At 42.3% G+C, this 21,006-nt stretch overlaps 1 protein-coding gene across 6 annotated transcripts in view; it reads left to right on the top strand.

The window, feature by feature from the left end:
- The window catches only part of GRHL1 (grainyhead like transcription factor 1), a 47,170-nt gene that overhangs the window by 2,249 nt on the left and 23,915 nt on the right, over positions 1 to 21,006 (top strand). For 5 of the 6 annotated variants that reach the window (XM_074341647.1, XM_074341644.1, XM_074341643.1 and 2 more), the window contains exons 2-8: positions 2,020 to 2,206; positions 4,674 to 4,744; positions 6,818 to 7,208; positions 8,245 to 8,321; positions 9,624 to 9,780; positions 9,970 to 10,081; positions 11,041 to 11,135. In XM_074341647.1, the coding sequence (XP_074197748.1) occupies positions 2,141 to 2,206; positions 4,674 to 4,744; positions 6,818 to 7,208; positions 8,245 to 8,321; positions 9,624 to 9,780; positions 9,970 to 10,081; positions 11,041 to 11,135 (969 nt within the window). In that variant the 5' untranslated portion in view covers positions 2,020 to 2,140. The remainder of the gene's footprint in view (positions 1 to 2,019; positions 2,207 to 4,673; positions 4,745 to 6,817; positions 7,209 to 8,244; positions 8,322 to 9,623; positions 9,781 to 9,969; positions 10,082 to 11,040; positions 11,136 to 21,006) is intronic. The other variant, XM_074341649.1, reaches the window with a different exon arrangement.

Genomic DNA, 21,006 nt, shown 5'->3' on the forward strand with positions numbered 1-21,006 from the left:
CATTGATGAAGGATTTAAGACTCAAGGAAGGAAGGCATTGATGAGCCTTTAGGGACTAACAGCCTGGCTGTCATGAGGAAGTAGACTAAAAAAGGCAACTGGTTTCGTGTTTATTTCTTGACTTATAGTTTAGATAAGGCATGTTTCCAGAGCTAAAATTTTGGCCTTAGGCACAGTTTGGAAATGTAAGACACCTTCAGGGTGATCACAAACAAAACCATATGCCAAAAGATATTTATTTTCTGTTGCTTGTACGGATTTGGGGTTGGGGTGGGAGGAGAAGGGAAGCTGAAAAACTAGCATTACGGGAATTGGATGAGCCAAGTGCTGTCATAATCTTCTGGAAGTAGCTATTACACTATTAATAATAGCTTAGCTGTGCACTAGCAAATCACCCCAAGGTACCACTGGTCCAGTAGCTGCTGTCCTCGCCTCTGATGTCGCAGGGAATGCCCCTTTGTATATTTCTCAATTTTTAAAAAAATTTTGAGATTTGTAGAAAGTCTTCATTTTTAAACCAACCATGTCCTTTAAACAACCCACTATGTTTGTTTTGTGTTAAAATCCTACCACCTCAAGACTTCTTTTCCCACCAAATGCGAGCTCCTCTCCTAGGACTTTAGGCCTAGACATGAGTAAAAACACTGGGTTTGAAATAAGACTAATTTTGACAGAAGATAAATTGGATTTCCCCCCATCTTTTTCAAAGATGTTCTCCTTTTCCTAAATCTGTATCAGTTTTTAAAGGGCCTGGGTGACTGCCAAACCCTAACCTTTGTTTGATAACTTGTGAAGATAATCAATCTTTCTACATTCACTTTTAGAGTAGGTAGGTCACCTTTAGGCCATTTACATATTTCATTTGTGTGTTGCAATGAGAACTGATCCTTTAATTTGCTTACTAGAATGGTGTTAATTTAGAGTAGTTCTGACTATTTAAAATTTTTTTTTTCCTTAAAAAAGCTGCTTGACTTTGCTGGAGTTAGCATTTCACTTTTTCTCTTTATTGACTTAACAAAACAGAACCAACTGAACAGTTGTTGAGACTGTTTACATTTCAAGTTTTTGGAATCGGTAATGTTTGCTTTAATCTTTTAAATTAAATCCTCTATAAGACTTTACTAAGTTCTCCGTTGATCTTCTGGATTTTTCCCACCCTGTAGTGCTAAAGGGAGACAGTTCTTGCCCCGTATGGAAAACCAGTAAAGATTTTTAAAAACAGATTTCCCCACCTAAATCCTTAAAAATCTCTTTTTTTTTTTCCAGTGGCTTCATTTATTGTTGTAGATTCTTAAGTGTTTATCTCTAAGATAAACGGTTAACTCCCATGCCAGAAAATTATGCCTCCTTATTGATTTACAGTCCCCTTTGGCCACATTCCATGCTCAATCTGCTGGTAATCAGTAGAATATTCTAACTTTCTCATATACCCCCAAGGATTAACCCAAGTATCCCTTTTTCTTTCCATCCCCTCCTCCTCTCCCCCTTGGTTGTAGTTTTTAAGGCATGGCGTCCCTGGGAGAAAGAGGGAAATGACATGTAGCAGCGTGGTGGCCAAACCATGTGTGCTCCATCTAAGAGGGCACAGTCCTGAATGTCTGTGTCTGAAGAGAGTGAACGTTCTGTTTGGCCCTTCTTTGTCCTTGTGTTTGTTTATGTAAAGTGTTTGAATAGCCTGACATTTTCTTGGAGTGGGTTTTTGGTTTCTGGTTTTTGCTTTTTTTCTGTGTATCCTGGGATCCATGAGTAGGTTAACTGCAGGTTCCCTGGCTGCCTGAATACCTCATACCTTACTGGGTGACCCATTGGGCTGCATTTAAGTTGGCTGTCTCCTGGTCTTGTCTTGATTTACTTTACTGGAGTCATTGATGAAACAATGGACTGTTTTATTGGAATATCAAGGAATTGGTTGTTTGGTTTTTAAAAAACTAGCTTATGATGACTTGCAGTAGAAAAATGTAATTTACACTTGTATAAATATATATATATATATATTTTGTTTGTTTAACTTCTCCAAAGCAAACGACCAGTGTTGGTTCTTCAGAATGAAGCACTTTATCCACAGCGGCGCTCCTATACCAGTGAGGATGAAGCCTGGAAATCTTTCCTGGAAAACCCTCTCACTGCAGCAACCAAAGCGATGATGAGCATTAATGGGGATGAAGACAGTGCTGCTGCGCTGGGCTTGCTCTATGACTACTACAAGGTGGGTTTGGCCACTCTTCACAACCCTTAACAGCAGTCCAGGATGCGCTTGATTCAGCAGCATATAAAACAGCAATTCACTGGTAGAACGTAATGCAGGTTGCTTCTGTAGTGACTATAAATAGTTTAATGAGTACTTTGACTTGCTGTGGTTCAAAGCTGAACATCTACGATCATAGAATCAAAGGGTTGTTTTTAAAACATGTAAAGTGGCCGGCTCTATCTGAAGGGGGAAGCTACCATAAAAGAAGATGGTAGATGTGTCCTAATGAGACTGATCATTTTACCAAAGGTCGTTCTTAGTGCCTTCAAGAGTGGACAGTGACTCACTTGCCTGGGCTCTAACCTTATTCCTGTGTAGTCAGAGTGATTTCCTTTTCCCTAAATAATATTACAGAGCCTTTGATTTGACTTCATTTGATTTGATTTGATTAGGCGATTCATAGGAAAAAAACATTTTCTAGTCTTGGACTTTTCTAGTTCTAAGATCAGGATATATTTTGTTCCCTGCTTCTAGACACTTGGGTTAGTCTTAATGAAGTATGACCATCCCTCTGCCTGGAGTTTTACATGGTGTTCATATCTGTATGAGGTGACACCACTGATCTGTATCATCATTGCTGCCCTAATAATACCAGCTGCCACTTACTGATCACCTGTATCATGCTAGATGTGTTAACCAGAATGCATGTTGTTTCTGACCCCTCCAGGAACCCTGCAAAATACGTGGTATTACCCCTATTTTGCTGCTGATAAAAATAAAGTTCTCGGGTCACACAACTCGTATGTGTTGGAGCCAGGATTTCAGATTGTGCCCAGGTCCCCTCCTCGGCGTGCCCTGCTGTCTCCTGGGGGGTGTGCTTAGCTAGTGTGCGTCCCCTTTGGCGTTCTTTCTGACCGACAGCCAGTATATGGGGATGGCTATATGTTATGGTTTATTTTTACTATCTTTTTGTTTTTAAAATATCCAAACCTACAGTCAACTTAAATTAACAGGATAACTAACTCCCAAATACTTTCACCCAGATTCACCAGTTGCCTGCCTTTTGTTACATACAGGCACTGTATTCTTTTCTGAGTATAAGAAATGTAGAGGGGAAAAAAAGCAAAGAAGATGGTTTGATTATCAAAATTAAGGGAGGACCTAAACAAACGATTGAATTATTTTCTGGTATGAGGCCATGTTGTCCAGCTTGTTGTGTTTGAGGGACTGAGGTAAGTTTGTTTTCCTTGAACGTGAGTGGAAACTTGCGTAGTAACTAATGATGCTAGAAGAAACCCTTGCCTGGGAAACGTAGCCTCAAAGGGTTTCTTTGAAATAGAACTTATGTATCTGTTCTTCTTATGGCTTGTTTTATTGGCTCAGTGTAAAAACCGTAAGTTCCTACGTGTCAATTAGGAAATTTGAAATTACGTACTTTTAACTGAAACTTCTGAGAAGTTTAGTGCTGGAAAGACCAATGTAGTATTGCTAATTGCGGTGGTTGTATATGTGTGTGTGTTTTAAATAAAGGGCCCTAAAGTATTTTGCATCTTGGGAGGAGCTAAGTCCTCATGTCTGTCCATGAAGGGTGGCAGCCTTAGTAGTACGCCAGCCTTCTTGCCATAGCTATGGGGTTACTTATTTTTCTTTTTAAATAAACTGACTTGTTTCAAGTATTTGGATGTAACCATCAGTCATTTTTACATAATAACTGTGGTAAAGCTTTAAAAGCACATTGTTAATACATGGAACAACAATATATATTGTCTTTAAGGGTAAAACAAGGGGCAGGATTTCTACATTCACACTGAAAACCAGTTTGAAATATCTTAGCAGTTTTGGAGTACATGTTGGGAACATGCCTCAGTTGGGTTGATGTCTGCAATATACCCCGTAATGTTTGCCTCCTTTCACCTTCTATGCAAAGAAGAGAAGACTCAAAAAAGGAATAGAACAAACAGGGTTCAGCTTGTCCTTTGGGTAACGGATGGTGTGAATCCCAAAGAATCTAAAGAAATTTATCATTTGAAGCCAATATTTGGATCTTGGAAGTGAACTATTCACGTGGCTGGTCCTTTTGATTTTGCATTTGATCCAAAGGGAAGGGTAGCCAAGAAAAGCAGGGCGAAAGCTGAAGTTGTTTTCCACACCTTCTTCTCTATTACGTTATGTAGATAAATGAGTGAAACCAGACCAGAGCTATTTCTTTTAAGAGATGAAACCCAAACTCAATGACAAAGTAAATTTGTGACATTCTGAATTTACTTTGCAACTAATAAAAGTTGGTTTTTACATTGCAGCCTGGTAACCAGATTGTAAGCTCCTTGAGGGCAGACACCGTCTTATTCATTGTGTACCCTCAGAGCTTGGGGTTTGGCAGGCAATCAGTAGACACATGAACAGTTGAGCTTACTGAAAAATAAAGACCGTTTCTGTACTTCACAGAGTAAGAACTAAATTGTTGTTGTGCGTGTTAATATCCAAGGTTCCAAGAGAGAGAAGATCGTCAACAGCAAAGCCAGACGTTGAGCACCCAGAGCCAGATCATAGCAAAAGGTAATGTTTAATAAAGAGCGTAAGACAGTGCACTTGACAAATGCCAGGCTTCTGTGAAAATCGAACGAGAGTTTGTTTAAGGAGCAGGCTCTCATGGAAGAGGTGGATCCCCTGGACTCTTCATGTCTAAATTCAGATTTCATATCAGATCTGCCTATTACTAGTTAGGATTCTGTTGCTGAGAAGTTACTAGTTTCTTCAGGTGTAGTTGCCTTTTCAAGAAAACAAAACCGTTAACTTTTTCCTCATCCAAAAGGATGTTTTTATTAATAATGTAAGTGAAATATTTGCTTATTTGCCTTTGAGGTTCTCTTAAGAAGGATGTGGCTTAAGGCAATGGTGAGGGTCCATCAAAACAAGAAGTACCAATGATATTGAATAACTGCCTAACTAAGTAAAACTTAATGAAGTATGTTCAACTGTATTCCCAGCTCCTGTTGAAGTTATTTTGGGGGATCTGGAAGGTTGATACTTCCAGAAAATTGAACTAAGGCTTGACTTTATAGCCATGAAAAAAACTTACATACACCTTTCATATTTTCCTGTGTTCTATTAGTAAGAAAGGGATAAAATATTTTTTAAAAAAGAATGATCACTCAGAATCCCACTGTCCTAGCTATTTATTTATTCACTGATTGGGTACGCAGGCTCATTGTATGTGGTTGTGGTTGTGTTCACAGATAGGGTTTGTCGTATGCTTTCTTCTACTTAGTCTGTTTCATAGGTATTTTCCATATTGCTGGGGTTTTTTGTTTCTTTTTTTACTGTTTTTATCAAGGTATAGTCAGTTTACAAAATTGTGTCAATTTCTGGTGCACAGCACAATGCTTCAGTCATATATGAATATACGTATATTCATTTTCATATTCTTTTTCACTGTAAGCTACTACAAGATATATCGAATACAGTTCCCTGTGCTATACAGTATAAACCTGTTTATCTATTTTATATATACCAGTCAGTATCTGCAAATCTCAAACTATATTCCTATTTTAATCTTCATAATTACCCCTTAGAGAAGGGCTTATGGCTTTCATTTTTCACTTTTTCTTATGGGTACTTTCAAACACAACAAAAACAGAGAAATAGTGTGAGCCCACAGATACTCAGCTTCAACAGGTATCAACTTAATTCTTCCTGTTTGATCTACTCTTTCCTCTTCTCCAACTTTTTAGTTAATTTTAAGATTTTATTTATTTTTGCTGGAGTATTTTAAAGCAAACCATAGCTATCCTTAAGGCTGTATCTAATGTTTTGCTACTACAAAGCCTAATGAACAACTTTCTAGATATCTTTTTCCTTTTTTTTCCCTTTTTCTCTAAAGGGATTTCCTTAAGACAGAGTCTTAGGAGTGAATTTGTGGTTTAAGATTTGAATATTTTATTGATCTTGAAATGCACAAAGTTGCCCAATTGCTTTTTTCCTTCAAGGCATCAGCCTATAGGATTTGAGGGGCTTTGAAAGTTTATTAATTTTACCTTAGATTACAAATTGTCTTATATTGCCCAGGATATTTATTAAGCCAAAAATAATTTTATGCAAATATATCTGCTGTAGTGTGATCATAGGGGTTTTTTTAGGGGGGAGGGGAGTGAAAGAGAAAGCAGATAAGCCTAAGCAGTAGGGAAGTGGTGGCTGAGTACCAGTAATCACACTTCTGAGCCCCTGTGTGCCCGGCAGCAGTACAAGCTTTTCAGTGTATCCTCGTTTCTTCCTCATCACCACCTTGTGAGCATAGGTACCGTTATTATCCTGATTTTATAGACGAGCATGTAGTTACTAAGGGATTTTGAACCTAGGTCATCTGACTCCAGAGTGTGTACTTTAGCCACCACCCTGTACTGCTCCAACTAGTAACTTTTCACTTGACCTATAACTATGAAGTGTTTTTTTCTTTTCTCCAGTAATGGGTTGTCGTGCCATTTTCTATGTATTTGGTTTCTACCAAGTGTATTACTATTATTTTGCACAGGACCTAACAGCCCAGTGCCATTAGGAGAATAAAAATTATCAAGGAACTGTATCAGCATTGAGTTTGAAAACACAATTGTCTTTTCTTTTCTTTTCTTAAAGAAACAGCATACCAAATGTGACTGAGCAGCCCCTCATTTCTGCTGGGGAAAACAGAGTGCAGGTGCTGAAAAATGTGCCCTTTAACATTGTCCTTCCCCACGGCAACCAGCTGGGCATAGACAAGAGAGGCCACCTAACAGCTCCTGACACCACAGTCACTGTCTCCATAGCAGCGATGCCTACACACTCCATCAAGACGGAAACCCAGCCCCACGGCTTTGCTGTCGGGATCCCCCCAGCAGTGTATCATCCTGAGCCCACTGAGCGTGTGGTGGTTTTCGACCGGAACCTAAATAATGACCAGTTCAGCTCTGGTGCTCAACCCCCAAATGCTCAAAGACGTACTCCAGACTCTACCTTCTCAGAGACCTTCAAGGAGGGCGTTCAGGAGGTACAGGAAATGAAAGCATCTTCCTAAGACGGCTGTGTGTTTGTATAAGTATTGGGTTCCACCTCTTCCTTGTTACGTAAGCTTGAAACACAGCCTGAAGTGAATGGATTGGGAACAAAAGAGTTTTTTTTTAAAGAGAGGCCTGTGGGTATAATTTGTAAACTAAACCTATAAAACCAGAACTTATTATCAAGGGCACACAGCTAATCTTACCAGCAGCTGAGTTAACAATTCTGATTTCTGCTAAGTGATTTGCTGGAGAAGGAGAAGGAGAAGCACGTACATAATCTTCCATCGACAACAGATACATCCACATAGTCTGTGTTTGACTTTTGTCCCAGACCGAAACAGGCTCCCTGCAACTGGCCTTAATAGAAAACGATTTGCCATGTATCTGCTCGGTGTTTCTTGGTTGGTAGTATCGTCAGGGAGGCAGGTAGATCTTGATGACAAATGACATTGTGTGAAATTTACAAACTAATCCCAAATACGTGTGAGGGTTTTGTGGCGATGAACACAAATAAAAGTTAGGGACTGGAGATGTTTGGGACTGTGTTTAATGACTCTTGGGGGAAAGGAGCCTCTGCCTCCGCTTATGGAGGGAGGAGTAGAACAGAAGCCTTTCCTGAGAAGGTGCACCAGTCCGTCCAGCCTTGGTGCGAACTCGATCCTGTATCTTAACTTGGTACAGTGATAGAGCTGACTCTTAAAAGTCATGAGATTTTGGTTGCAGATTCTAATGTTTGAACAGAATTGGGATGTGTGGGAAAGATGGAAAAAGAGAGTAATGAAGCTCTTTGTGGAAGCACCTGCATAGATTGTCCTGACTTCATCGAGTGGCTTATAAAATGGGTATTTTTTTCTTTTTAATTGTCTTCTAAAAATTTTCGTAGAGTTTAAATTTTTATTTTAGATGAGTTTTGAAAGAGTAGTGACTTGCCGTAAGCCACATACCTTTATGCTGTGCCAGACGTTGGTCTTCAGTGAGCCTGCTAACAAGTGAAATCGTTGTGGCTTATCAACATTGGTATTTCAGGTTTTCTTCCCCTCGGACCTCAGTCTGCGGATGCCTGGCATGAATTCAGAGGACTATGTTTTTGACAGTGTTTCTGGGTAATAGTTGTCTTTTAATTTGATGTTTAACTTTCAGCTTTTCCGACTTCTTCTTTGTTAATTTGATCTTGAAAAATCAGAGGTGGCTTTGGTGGCTTTCGCTTTTCTCTTCCTGCAGTGACTGTGGTGGCGTCTTTGCTGGAGGACATCTGCTTCAGTGCATTCAATTCTGAACTCTGGTCTGTGTTTCATGTTCCCCTAATCCTTGGTGTTGGTGCTTTTTCTCTTCTTAAGTTTCTTTATATGATGGTAGTAGAATGAAATCTCAGAGAAGAGATGAAGGAAAGAAATTAGATCTCTGAGAGGTGACTTCTGTTTCCAAAAGTGTATAATTCTGTGAGAATTTAGGAATAACATTGGTGAATAAAGGCTTTTATGTTTTTATTAGTCTCACTAACGATAAAATAAGTGAAGCCAGCTGTTCCCTGGGCTGCTTTCCTGCCTCTTGTAGACGTCACAAAATTGTGTCTCAGTCTGGGCATATGAATGTTTTCCAAGATACATGTATATATACATCTTCAGATTTTTTTAGGAGTCAGGATTTCATTTTGTAATTTTGTTCTATACATTTTTATATGTGTTCTGTTTTTAAAGTTTTATTTGAAAGTCTAAGATTTTATGGGAATTGAGACTTCCTTAAAGACCTGCCTCAAGGTACAGGAGTCACAAACTCAGATGTCTCAAGGATCTAGGAGAGAGGTCAGCAAACTTCTGTGAAGGATCAGATAGTAAATATTTCAGGCTTTGTGGGCCACACAGCCTCTGTTGCAACCGCCCAGCTGTGCCTAGCCCTGTCGCTGTCGCACAGATGCGGCCCAGACACGGCAGTAGATAATGCATAAATGAAGGGCGTGACTACATTCCAATAAAACTTTATTTATAAAAGTAGGTGTAATTTGCCAACCCCTGGCCTAACAAGGTTATTAAACAGCTCAGGGGAATATATTCATGGTGCTATAAAATAATAGAAAATGTAGTGAGAACTGAGGAGTGCCGTCTAAGGACATTGAAATTATAACCAAAAACAACAAAAAGGTGCTGTGCAGGCCAAATTGAATTTATTCACGGGCCTTCCAGCCTCTCAGCCCCACATCTGAGATTTGAGACTTTCTGGGTTGCTTAAGGTCATATTTTAGAAAAAGCAGCAAATGCTATTTATAATATGACAACGGTCAGTGGGATGTTCCTAGGCGTCTGCTGTTTGCATACATCCACCCTGAAGCATTTCAAGTCTGAGCTCAAGCATATGGGAGGCTTCCAAGAGAGTAGATCAGGGATCTGTGACTTTTTTTTGTTCTTTAGGAACAACTTTGAGTATACCCTGGAAGCCTCAAAATCCCTGCGACAGAAGCCGGGCGATAGCACCATGACCTACCTGAACAAAGGCCAGTTCTACCCTGTCACCTTGAAGGAAGTGAGCAGCAACGAGGGAATCCACCACCCCATCAGCAAAGTCCGAGTAAGTTCTGCTCTCAGTTCTCTGGTCCAGGAAAGCTACTTAGAGCTTACTGTTTCCAGGTCGGAAGCAGATCTAAATTAAAATCTCAAATCGCGGTTTTAATTCACTGCAAAATCTAAAGCTCAGTAAATTTTCCAAAAAATACTCACCCCGCAGGGTCTTTACGCGGTAATGCATTCTCTTTCATAGAGTGTGATCATGGTGGTGTTTGCTGAGGACAAAAGCAGAGAAGATCAGCTGAGGCATTGGAAATACTGGCACTCCCGGCAGCACACAGCTAAACAAAGATGCATTGACATAGGTAAGTGGCTCCGGAGCTTGCTTTTATTCCCAGAGGTGCAAACACCCAGTTTTCTAAATCCAGTTATTTTTGGCAGTAAGCAACTTCCTGCCGAACGCATTTGAATTTTTATGCCAGCTACTGATCTGTTCCAGACACTGTCCTTGGCCTCCTGGAATCAGTGCTCTTAACATTACTTCCTTTACGAGGACACATGCCCTGCGCAGTGGCTTTCCATGTGACACTGGGGCCAGGAGCTGTGTAGTCAACTCGCATAACAGTGTCCTGCTTTACAGTCTACAGATTTTTTGAGGGGTAATGTCTTCTTTAAGAGATTCAGATTATTTGGAGATGATAATAAGGTGGAGAAAAAGGCTCAACAAGTAAAAAAAAATACTGCTGATGGGCAGTCACACACAGTCTTCCCGAGTGACCTGCTAAGCTGCATGGCGGGTCTCTTCTGTCTGTAAATAGACCCGGAGACTCATCACCTGGGGTGTAGACCTGTGCAAATCTGTACTTCATCAGGTGGCTTTATGAAAAACCCTGCTCTTGCCATGTATATAATTTTCATGTAAAACCATGGTCTGTATCACAAGATGGCTCTTAATCTTCGTGTGACTTCTTTTCTTTGCCTTTAGTAATGTTTGTGCTCTTTCAGAAGAATTAAAAGAACTGAGTTCCAGTCTTGGTTCTCTGGACTAGGTTTGTGGCCTTGGGACAATTATTTAAGCTTTTTAGACCTAAATATCCTAATTTTGACATAATGGGATAAAATCAAATATATCTAAGCTTGCCTCTTACAAAATTTCTGTGATTCTTTTTCTTCACTTTTTGAACTTCTTTCGACCCAACAAAATATTAATTTATATTATCCAGAGATGATAACATGAAAAGCTGAATCTCACTTTGAGCTGCTATAACCTCATGTTGGAAAGTAGAAATCGTGAATTTTTTTTTCTTTCTCATCCCTCATCTAGCTGACTACAAAGAAAGCTTCAACACCATCAGTAACATTGAGGAGATTGCTTATAACGCCATTTCTTTCACTTGGGACATAAACGACGAAGCAAAGGTGGGTGGCAAAGCCCAGGGCCTTCTGAATCACCTGCTCTTGGAGGAGGAGAGGGTCCTTAATGGCTTGACAACCAATTTTTTTTTCAGCTTTACTTGTTCTCACTCCTTTGCTAAGGAATGGGGAGAACAAGCAGGGCTCAGAGGAGAGGTGACGGCCGCAGTCATGAGGGGCACGAGGTGGGATAGGGCTCCGGGAGAAGGGATGGCCCCGCTCCTCTGCCAGCCCTCTCCTCCGGTCGCCACTGGCTGGTTCTCACTTCCTCTCTTTTCATTATCTCACGTTATCTGAAAGTACAGCATCTTCCCAGGTGTCGTGAAACCATCTTTCTCCCCTTTCTGTTCTCTTCTTCCTCCCAAAAGACAGTTTTTGTGGACACTCTTCACCGTATGTGGTGTGGTGCGGGAGCCCCCAGCATGGGGCTGGCTCTCCGTCTGGGCTCAGGCCCGACTCCTCGCTCCCTGGGCTCCATTTCCTCCTTTGCAGAGTGGAGTTAGTACCTGTCTCCTCCCTCCTTGAGGTGTGTTGTAAAGGTTGCTGGAGCAGTGCCTGGGAAGCTGCGGGAGTTTTTGCAGAGAGGCCCTCGAGGACAGGTTGTCATTAGCAATGCTCTGTTTCATATCTCTCCCCTCTAGATACAGCTTGTTTAAGATTCTTCTCTCTTGGGCTTTTACAAGTGAAGAATTGCCTCCAATTCGGAAGGTCACTTGGATAATTGTGTGCGCAATTTTTAGTACCTTTTAAGAAAAATTAACCATATTTTTAAGTCATTTCTGCCTTTCCCACAGCCTTTTTCCTTTTTAGTACAACCCTTCTCCTCACTAAATTATTAAAGTTCTGGCATTTTTTTCCTTTGCATTAGTTTAAAAACTGGGATCTCAGGCAGCACAATGGAAACGTTAATTTGGGGACAGTTGTTAAAATAAGATTGATGTTTAGTACTTGTGCAGGATTAGGGATAGTCTTCTATATCAGGAACCTGGTACAAAGTTACAATCATCTTCCTGTCTTTTTCCAACCTCTCTTTTATTTTTTCTTTTATTTATTCAACAAGAATTTTAGCAATTACAGAATAAGACACTGCATTAGGTACTAAGTATTGTAGAATTTACTTTTTTACTGCCTAGGATTGCTTTTAAAAAATCATATGACTGGATTCCTTTGAACCATGTTGTATTTGTATTATAATCACTCCCCTTTCTTACGGTGTCGTGGCGTCTGTGGCAAAAATGTGTCTTTAAGAGAGCAGGATATAGAAGTGGGGTCCACCAGTCTGTAAGGAAGCTCAAGTTACCATCACTGCATTAAACTCTTCCTGCTGGCCATTTCCATCCTGTACAGATGTCTCCAGGGTGCTTGATTAAACAGTGAATTCACTATAGAGAGGCTAATAGAAGGAAAAGTAAACTTTTCATTTTACATAATCATTGTTACAGTTATTTTGAAATTAAATACAATAGGACTCAGTGTGCAAGCAGCCTGTAAGAGGAGTTGGCTCTGTGCCCCGCTGCTGGCTCTCCTGTTCTTAAATCAGACGAGGGAGATATTTCCTATTCGCCATTCGGGGCTGACTGAGGAACTGTGCAGACGCCCATCAGGAACGTCTAAGTCCTGAGTTCACTCTTCTGACTTATCTGTGAGCTTGGGTTGGTTCCTTGGTTCACTCCCTCAGTTTTTCCCCGGATGCCCATAGGAGAGTGAAAAGGTCGGAGTGGCCAGCTCTCATCTTTGTTGGAGTGTCATCAGGATTAATAAGCACTTGTCAGAGTGTGTGGAGATCTTGGCGGAAAGGCCCCGTGCATGGGCAGGGTGCTTTGTTTGTTTGATATGTCACTCTTCGGGGTGGGAGTAATGAAAGCCAAGGTGACGAGTCCGGATAATGGCTGGTTTTATTCTGAAGGCCTTCAGCATGTTTGTATTAAAGAGAACTGTTGTCGGAGGCGTGTCCTAAGTAGCCTTAATAGCATTGTTAATTGACGTAGCTAAAGTCAGTTTCATTCCCCCTTCCAGACCCCCAGCACTGACTTGATTTTTTAAGCCTTTGCCGGCTACCAGATGGGGCTCATGTCATTTCTTAATGAGGCTGCTGCCTTTTGAAGCTGGTATCAGGCACCAACTTCAAGTGTGTGTTGAAATTAAGTCTGTAGATATTTTGCTTTCTCTGGCCAAGTTGATGTTTTCTGTTTTTACACTTAAAGTAATTGATGCCCCAAGGCAACCGGAGTGAACAAATGTACATGCAGAATCCTGTATGGGTTTTTTTTCACTTCTTTTTCTGAAAGCATCCCACTTTCTTACTCTAATTTAGGATACTTGATTCTTAATTCCAATTCATTCTCCCGCACAAACGTAGGGTTTATTGGAGATACGTGGCATTCCCTTCTCCCCACTTAAAAAAAAAATCTAATGTCTAATATACCTGTTTTGGCCAGGCCAGGATGAGGAAAACCAGAATTCTCTCCCCACGTCAACCTGAGTATCTTCTCTGTAGCTTTTGCTGCTCTTCGGAGCTGACCGTTTTCAGGACGTAGCAGGTTGAATCTTGAACACCTTGGCTTATGTTCCAGTTTGGGAAAAGCACTGTCCATGCTAGACTCATCTTATGCTATCCTTGTGCACACTCCACTTATCAGCATAATCGTATACTTGCTGTTACCATGGAAACCTGAAGAAGTTATGAAACTTGTAAAAAAAAAATCATTCGATTTCAAAGCAGCAGGGGAGAAGGAAGTTGCTTTGAAAAGCAGAAATATTTTAGAAACAATCCCCCTGGCAGCACTGGTCTCTCCACTGTGAATGGATTTCATTCATTTTTCTGTACTACGCACAAAATTAGGTTTGTTTGGGTAGTCTTTTCAAGAGTTGGGAATGTCCAGACAAATGAAAGTTCATCTGACATTCACATTTCATTGAGAAATGACTTAATGAAATTTCTCTGCCTGCTGGTTTGCAGCTGAGATCAGTTGCTTGAGATAATTTTGGCAGGGAGAAGAGGCAGTTCCCTTTGAACTCTGAAAAGGTGGTGCTCTAGTGAGGTGCTGAAAGTTTAGAATCTGTGAGATAGGAGGGCTCTGGCCACTTGGGGAAGAGAGAGTTAGGAAATGGGGGAGAGGCATAAGGAAAGGTGAGAGGAAAGATAAACACAGACTGGGACTATATAAAGATTTCATCCAGAGCTAACCGTGCACCTTGCCCCCGATTGCAGGAGTTCTTGACTTTATCCAGCAAATACTGAGTGTCTGCTGTTGCCGAGGCACTGTGGTAGACCTGGGCTGGGACGCCGGTATTGTAGTTCAGATATATTGTGTGTTGAACAGGCTTTTGTGGCCTCAGATCCTAAATATAACATCATATTTCTAAGGAAAAGAAACTTTGCACATGAACTTTGGAGACACAAATAATTTATAAATTGGGGCTATCTGTTCTGCTCCAATTTCAGTATTTCTAAAACCAATTGGTGGGGAGGGTACAGCCTAGCAGTAGTGCGCATGCTTAGCACGCACAAGGTCCTAGTTTCAATCCCAGTACCTCCACTAAAAATAAAATTTAAAAATAATTTAAAAATACATAAAGAAACCTAATTACCCACCGCCGCCAAAACAAAACAAAACAAAAACAAAACCAAGTGAGTCATTCTGGGTAGGGTGGCTGCACATCGTGGCCTAGGGTTTAATTTTTTCCTTGGATTGTAAGTCTGAGAGTTTACAACAGCAGTGAGATTTGGATAGTGATGTGAAGTAAGGGCCTCTCAAAGCCCGAAGATCTAAAGTAAATAGAGGAAAAGAAGTTAGGGAGAGAGAATTACCTGCTTTGGATGCCTGTTCTATGCTCGGTGCTCTGCTTGAAGTGCCTTCCCTGTGTTCACATTCAGCCGGGCTGGGCTCCCTGCTTAGCTCCGTTAGAAAGCACCGAGTCCTGCAGATGGGAATATGTTTGCTGCTTGGTCATCGAAATGAGATCCCCTGAGGAGGCAAGAATCTAGACCTTGAAATGGACAGAAAGTGTTCCTGACGGGACAGTATTAAAAAGTGTAAGTGTTCTTGTTAACAGAGAAGCATTATGGACTCAAAAATTCCTGCAGTAGAGCACTGTGCTGCAAGGAAAACGTTTATGTTGCTTGTTGGATGAGTGATGTTCACCCACAGAGGAGTGGAAATTATAAACCAGAAAACAACTGTGTGGGGTCAAGTGCGAATTGGGCCAGCCGGCTCTGAGGGAGCCCTGTAACCCAGGGGAGCGCTCGCGGGCGGGGGATCTGCTGGTGGCACAGGGACGGACTTGATTAGCTGACTAGACAGTGTGGGAAACAGGAGAACAGGCACAGTTCAAAGCAGAGCCCAAGAGCCCTTTGATCGTCTGTGCTTAGCTACGATCTCCATCAGCATCAAGCAAACCTTTTAAAGATGTAATGAAACCCCAGAGATACAAAATACTAACGTGCTTTTTCCGAAGGTGACTTCTGAATCCTTGTTAGAAGGTGGATTGGGATGCAGCTACACGCTACAAGTTTCATTTTTTAAATATTAGCAGCACAGAATTTACTGCCAGCTTTGCAGTAAGCTCTTGCCGGAGTAAACAGTGTCAGAGAAGAAGCAGATACAGAGTCTAATTTTCCTTATTGTGTCATGCGTCTGTGGCTTAAACCAGCCTGAAGGTTTGGGTGTTTGTCCTGCAGTGCTGTTGTGTGGCCCAGTTGCCTTTTGATGCCTTCATCAGACCTGCAGAAGGAAACACTCTGGGTCAGTTTGTGGTCAGAGTCCTCACAGGCAGGTGGAGCCTCATCTCTTTCTGGTGGCAGGATCTTACCTCTGGGGGTGACAGAGCCTACTGCAACACACTTTTGTCTCTTCATGGTTCAGTTCCCTTACATTTTTTTCCTTCAGTGTGGTGCTTTGGCCCGTGGAAAAGGGAGAGGACAAAGTTAGAGCATCCCATTTCCCGGACGGAACAATCCCTCCATGAGCTTTTCCTTCTTGTCATAATCTGTCAGCCCTCTAAAGGCACTGCGAGGCCTTCTGCAGGACTGTCCTTCTGGACCAGATGTCTTCTGTGTCACGGAGAGGCTTGTGTTACAAAAGAAGGAAGTGGGACGCGGAGCCCAGCAGGAGCACCGGGAAGCCCTCGCACGCGGGCCTGGGTTGGGATGGAGCACTTGGTGTCTCTCGCTTTTGTCTCTGGTCTCAGCAAAAGTGTTTGGAGTCCTCCTGAGGAATTATTGCAGCTCACAGAGTTTATTCTGTCGAAGGGTGTATCCATTCTGGTAGCTTGAACTTAAGACTTTTTGTGTATGCTTGTGGGATGCAGGTTTATGAGTTTAATAACAGTTTGTTGTTTTGTCTAAGGATAATATTTGGAATTCATTGTGAGAGTAATTCTTAATTTGTTTGCACTGAGCATATTACTTGTATTTATAGGGATTCCATTCTGGTGAAGCATCAATCAAGTGCTCCAGTAAAATAAGGTGTTGCCGGTTTGGTTGCATTTAGCAGGGACAGGTTTGGTTTGTTTCTCAACTTTAAATTTCCAGTGTGAATGGGAGGGAGAGGCAGAGAGGTGAGTCAAATGTCTTACTTGCAATTGCAATTAAATGTAGGCAGGAGATTTAAAACAAAAGTGTATACTCCCTGGTCTAAATAAAAAAGGAAGCCAGGAAGCATTGTTACTTTTAAAACGAAGGGTAAGAGACTTCTGGGGTCCAAACAGATGTGGGCTGGCTCCACTGAACTGAGCTCTGTGTGTGTCCTGTCCTGAGACCCCCCAGGGAAGCTCAAGGTAGTGGGGAGGCTTCTGAAATGACGTTATTTCAACTCTGGGGTGGGCGTGGGATCCTCCTATGCAGTTTGAAAATATGTATTTATTAAACTGAAAAATAAAAATTTTGGTGCTAGAAAGATAGTCACATTCCTTTATAGGGAATGAATAGTCTTTAGAGTTGTGGTTTGATCGGAATTGGAAATGACAGGTTTTTGTTGTTTGGAAATTTGTGATCAGCTGATATGGAATGAATTGTTGGCCATTGGAAAGCTGACTTTGAAGAAACTGTTCTGGGTCTGGTCATAAGGCAGGTTTCTCCTTGAAACTTACTACGTTTCTTTTTTAAAGCGAATTTGGGTGGACTTCAGCTGGAAAGCCCTTCACGTGTGCTCAGGTGTCTGGGCAAGAGGTCTGTGCAGATATAAAGTGCACTGCAGCCCGGGGACTTCAGAACCTGCAGATGACAGTAGCACACGCCCGTCACTGCACATGCCTGAGGCTGCGGGCCGGGCCTGGTGTGTTCGGCTGGACGAGGGAGACACTTGGCAGCTGAAGAAGCTTCGCTTTGGTGGTGAGGCCTGCGTCCTGTGGAACAGGTTTGAGGCAGCGCATCTAGTCAGCCTCCAGTGTGCTGTCACTTGAGTTTGTTTTTCATTCTTTTTTTTTTTTTGGTCTAGTTTTCCCCCTTCCTCCGCCCTGCCACTGCCATGAAACAATAAACTCCTCTCTAGAACTTTCTTCTTTGACAGCTTGTCACATTAACCCGCCTTCTCCTGGGTCCTTCCCGGAGAGTCCACCTCGCGTGGTTTTCTAAACCTGTCCTTTCAAACAGTTTTGCTCCGTGTGAGCTCCCCCGGGGACCTTCACTCCAACCAGACATCATTAGTCGCCCCTGATTTTACCTGGACTCGAGGTCTCAGGTGGTGCAGGGCCTGGGAGTTCAGGTTTCTTTTATATGGCAGATGCTCTTCTTGCAAGACTCCAAATCCCATGGTAAATGTAAATGAACTCTAATTACTCAGGGGCTTTTTCTTTAGCTTTTTTTAAAGTGCAGAATATCTCACGAGAAGTTTGGAGTGGAAGTCGGCTTGCCTGCCAGGTCTTCCCCGTGATGCACCCCCCCCCATCCCATTCTGTACCCAGAGATGCTGGAACGTGGTCTGTGTGTGCCTCGTGTCATACCTGCACCCAGATCTGCGTATTTCAAACAAACAGTCTACTATTTGGGACAGCAGGTGCCGGATCACCACATCTGCCAAGTGCACTTAAGTTCACCGGGTCCCGCTTGTAGGATCGGACAGGGACGACAGCACGCAGGTGCCTCCTGCGTTCCTCTCTCTCTGTTCTCTCTCTGCCTCTGGGACTCTCCCGCTGGCCGTCTGCAGTCTGTGTAGAAACCAAGCTGACGTGTGGGCGGTGTGGAAAGGCAGCGCTGTGGCAACAGGAAGGCTGATGGCTGGATCCTTGTGTTTTCTTCAGGGAAACGCCCCATGTAGATGTGAGAAGATTTCGAGTCAGTGCTGTGCTCTTCCCACACCCCTTTTCTCGCCGCCCCCGCCTTCCAGTTCTTTCTCCCTGCTGATGGTCGTTTGGTAGTCTGAGGAAGCGCACACATTCTAGGCGCACACCTGAGGGCTGGTAGCTCCTGCCGGTGTTACTCTGTAGTGGGCTTTTTTTAATCACCTCCCGTTGTCAGAAGAGTGGGGAAGTGTGACTTTCCTCGGATTATCCGACGCATCAGTGGTGGAACTGGCTTCTGCTTCTGAGTTTATGACTCAGTCTCTGATACCTTCTGGGGCGTAATTAACTAACTAGGCCTGCATGCGTGGAGTAAGTCGGGAAACGACAAAGCACGTGCAGAACCAAGATAATCGGGTTTGTTTGCTTTGGAGTTTTTCTTCCTTTTTTTTTTGGTTGAGAGGGAAGGAATATTGATTAAGATTAAATGTCTGCTGTATAATGCTCAATAAACGTTCCTGTCCAATTAGACTTTAGAATTGGGCTTTGATTTCTTCCTTTAAACTTTCCCACCCTGTTGGTTTCAGCTGACATAACTTCATATAAACATACTGCGAAAATGGTGGTTTTATTCTCTTTAATTAGTACTGTTGGGTTTGGGGTGAGAATAAACTCTTATTGACTTCATATTGTAATTTCATTTGTCAGGAGGTTTCTAAGAAAAGCTACTTAGAAATAATTTAGAGTGATCTTTTTGACTGATGTGGAAGAGTTAAATTAAAATTTCTTCGAGAGTTTCTACTGGCAATTTAGTAGATCAGTTACATTGTAGGAATGAGATTATGAATATTGTGTCTTTATTTGACTGCGTTGAATTTTAATATAATGTGATAAAGACTCCCAGAGGCCACCGGGACTGTCCCCATGACGTGTGTGGTGCTAACACAGGTAGTCAGGCGTGCTCTCAGCTCTGTGTGCTGACACTTTTCCAAAAGTCTGTTGTGTATAATCTGACTTAAAAGAGTAAGACATCCCTCTCCTGCTAAGCATTTTTTTCTGTTGTTATTGATCAGTTTAACTCATTTCTAAACCTTCCAGGGAATTCTGTGCCAGGCAGTTAACCTATTGCTGCTGTGAGGAAGGAGGGGCTTGAAGTCACGCTGCAGGGAGTTGACTTGCTCAGCTGTATGTGCATCTCTTCGGCAAATTGTTCACTATGCTCCTCTCTGCGAGCACGCAAGGGAGTAAAAAGCGATTCAGACTGAAAGCCTGACCTCAAAAGGGACTCCACTCTCTGTGCATCATGGCTCACTAAGTGGATTCATCTCTGCCCTAGAACTTAGTCTGTCTCTCCCTCTCTACACATCAGTGAGCCTTTATATACCATAATCTTTCCCGAATTAATGGAGGGGGTATATATAATCTATTTTATTATTCATTCAACAGATTTAATGTCCGTTATATGTAAAAAGCTGCCTGGCATTCTGGGTTCTGCCAAGATGTCCTAGCTGTTCAGATCTGCTGTAACCTGTGACCTTGGGCAGTAAGTTACGGAACCTCTACGCGTCATCCATGAGATGGGGTCAGAACAGAACCAATTTCCCAGGTGACTTTGAGGGCCAGAGAGTCAGAGTAACTCAAATATCACAGCAGCAGTTATTTGGTTGCAGTTTAGGAATTTGGGGTCATTCATTCAGGGAACATGTATTTTCTTGTTAGCCGGGCACTTCCGGGATGCTCTGGGAATGTAAAGGTAAGTAGGACGTGGCCCAGTTCTCAGGAAATTCAGAATTTAGTGGTGGAGATCAGCACTCTAGTACGTACAGTGGCAGAAGTAAACACAAAGGAATAGGACCGACCTTAGAATAAGAAGACCAGAGACGATTCCTCGAGGTGACACGTGAGTGAGTCCTACAGCATGGTAAGAATTAGCCAAGCATTCAGAGCCCAGGATGAGCCTATAAACTGGGTACATGTGAGTGCAGAGCTCAGCTTGGAGCTTGACCTCTGAGGCAAGCAGCGGTGTGGGGGCGGGAGGCCGGAGGGAGGGGCCGGATCCTGAGGGCCTGGCGTGCCCTGGCGAGGACCTTGGGCATCAGTCACTCTGGAAACAAGCTTGTCTCCAACCCTTGGGGTCTGTGGACCCAGAGTATTGGGGTTAGAGTTTCTTTGAGATTTTTAATATTGTTTCCAATTCAGTGAGACGGCTTTTTAAAACCACCCGTATGTTTTGGATGCCAGTTGCTGCCAGGAGGTGTCCATGCTGGTGTTTGTGCTCAGGTTTTAGGTTTGAGCCGATAAAGGCCAGATGTGTTCTCGGGGTGCTGTGTGATCAGACGTTACACAGCTGTTTGAATAGAATAGTATGAATGAATTGACTTGAACAGAGTAGAAATAGAGCAGTATTTCTCAAACTAGGATCTGGATATGATTTTAGAGGTTAAGCAGCTTTTTCTCTCTTTTAAAAAGGATACCTGTATTATTCACATTTGAGAGATACTGCCGTGGGTGGTGGAAGGTGCAGCTGGAGAGGTGGATTGCATCACACACAGCATTTGAATGCTGAGGAATTCGGTCTGTTGCGTAGACAGTGGTGAGCAGTTGAAAATTATTGAGTAAGAATAAATGATTAAGATCCTGCAGTGATACTAGTGTTTGC

The sequence above is a fragment of the Camelus bactrianus genome, chromosome 15 (genome assembly GCF_048773025.1).
Source record: "Camelus bactrianus isolate YW-2024 breed Bactrian camel chromosome 15, ASM4877302v1, whole genome shotgun sequence".
NCBI lineage: Eukaryota > Metazoa > Chordata > Mammalia > Artiodactyla > Camelidae > Camelus > Camelus bactrianus.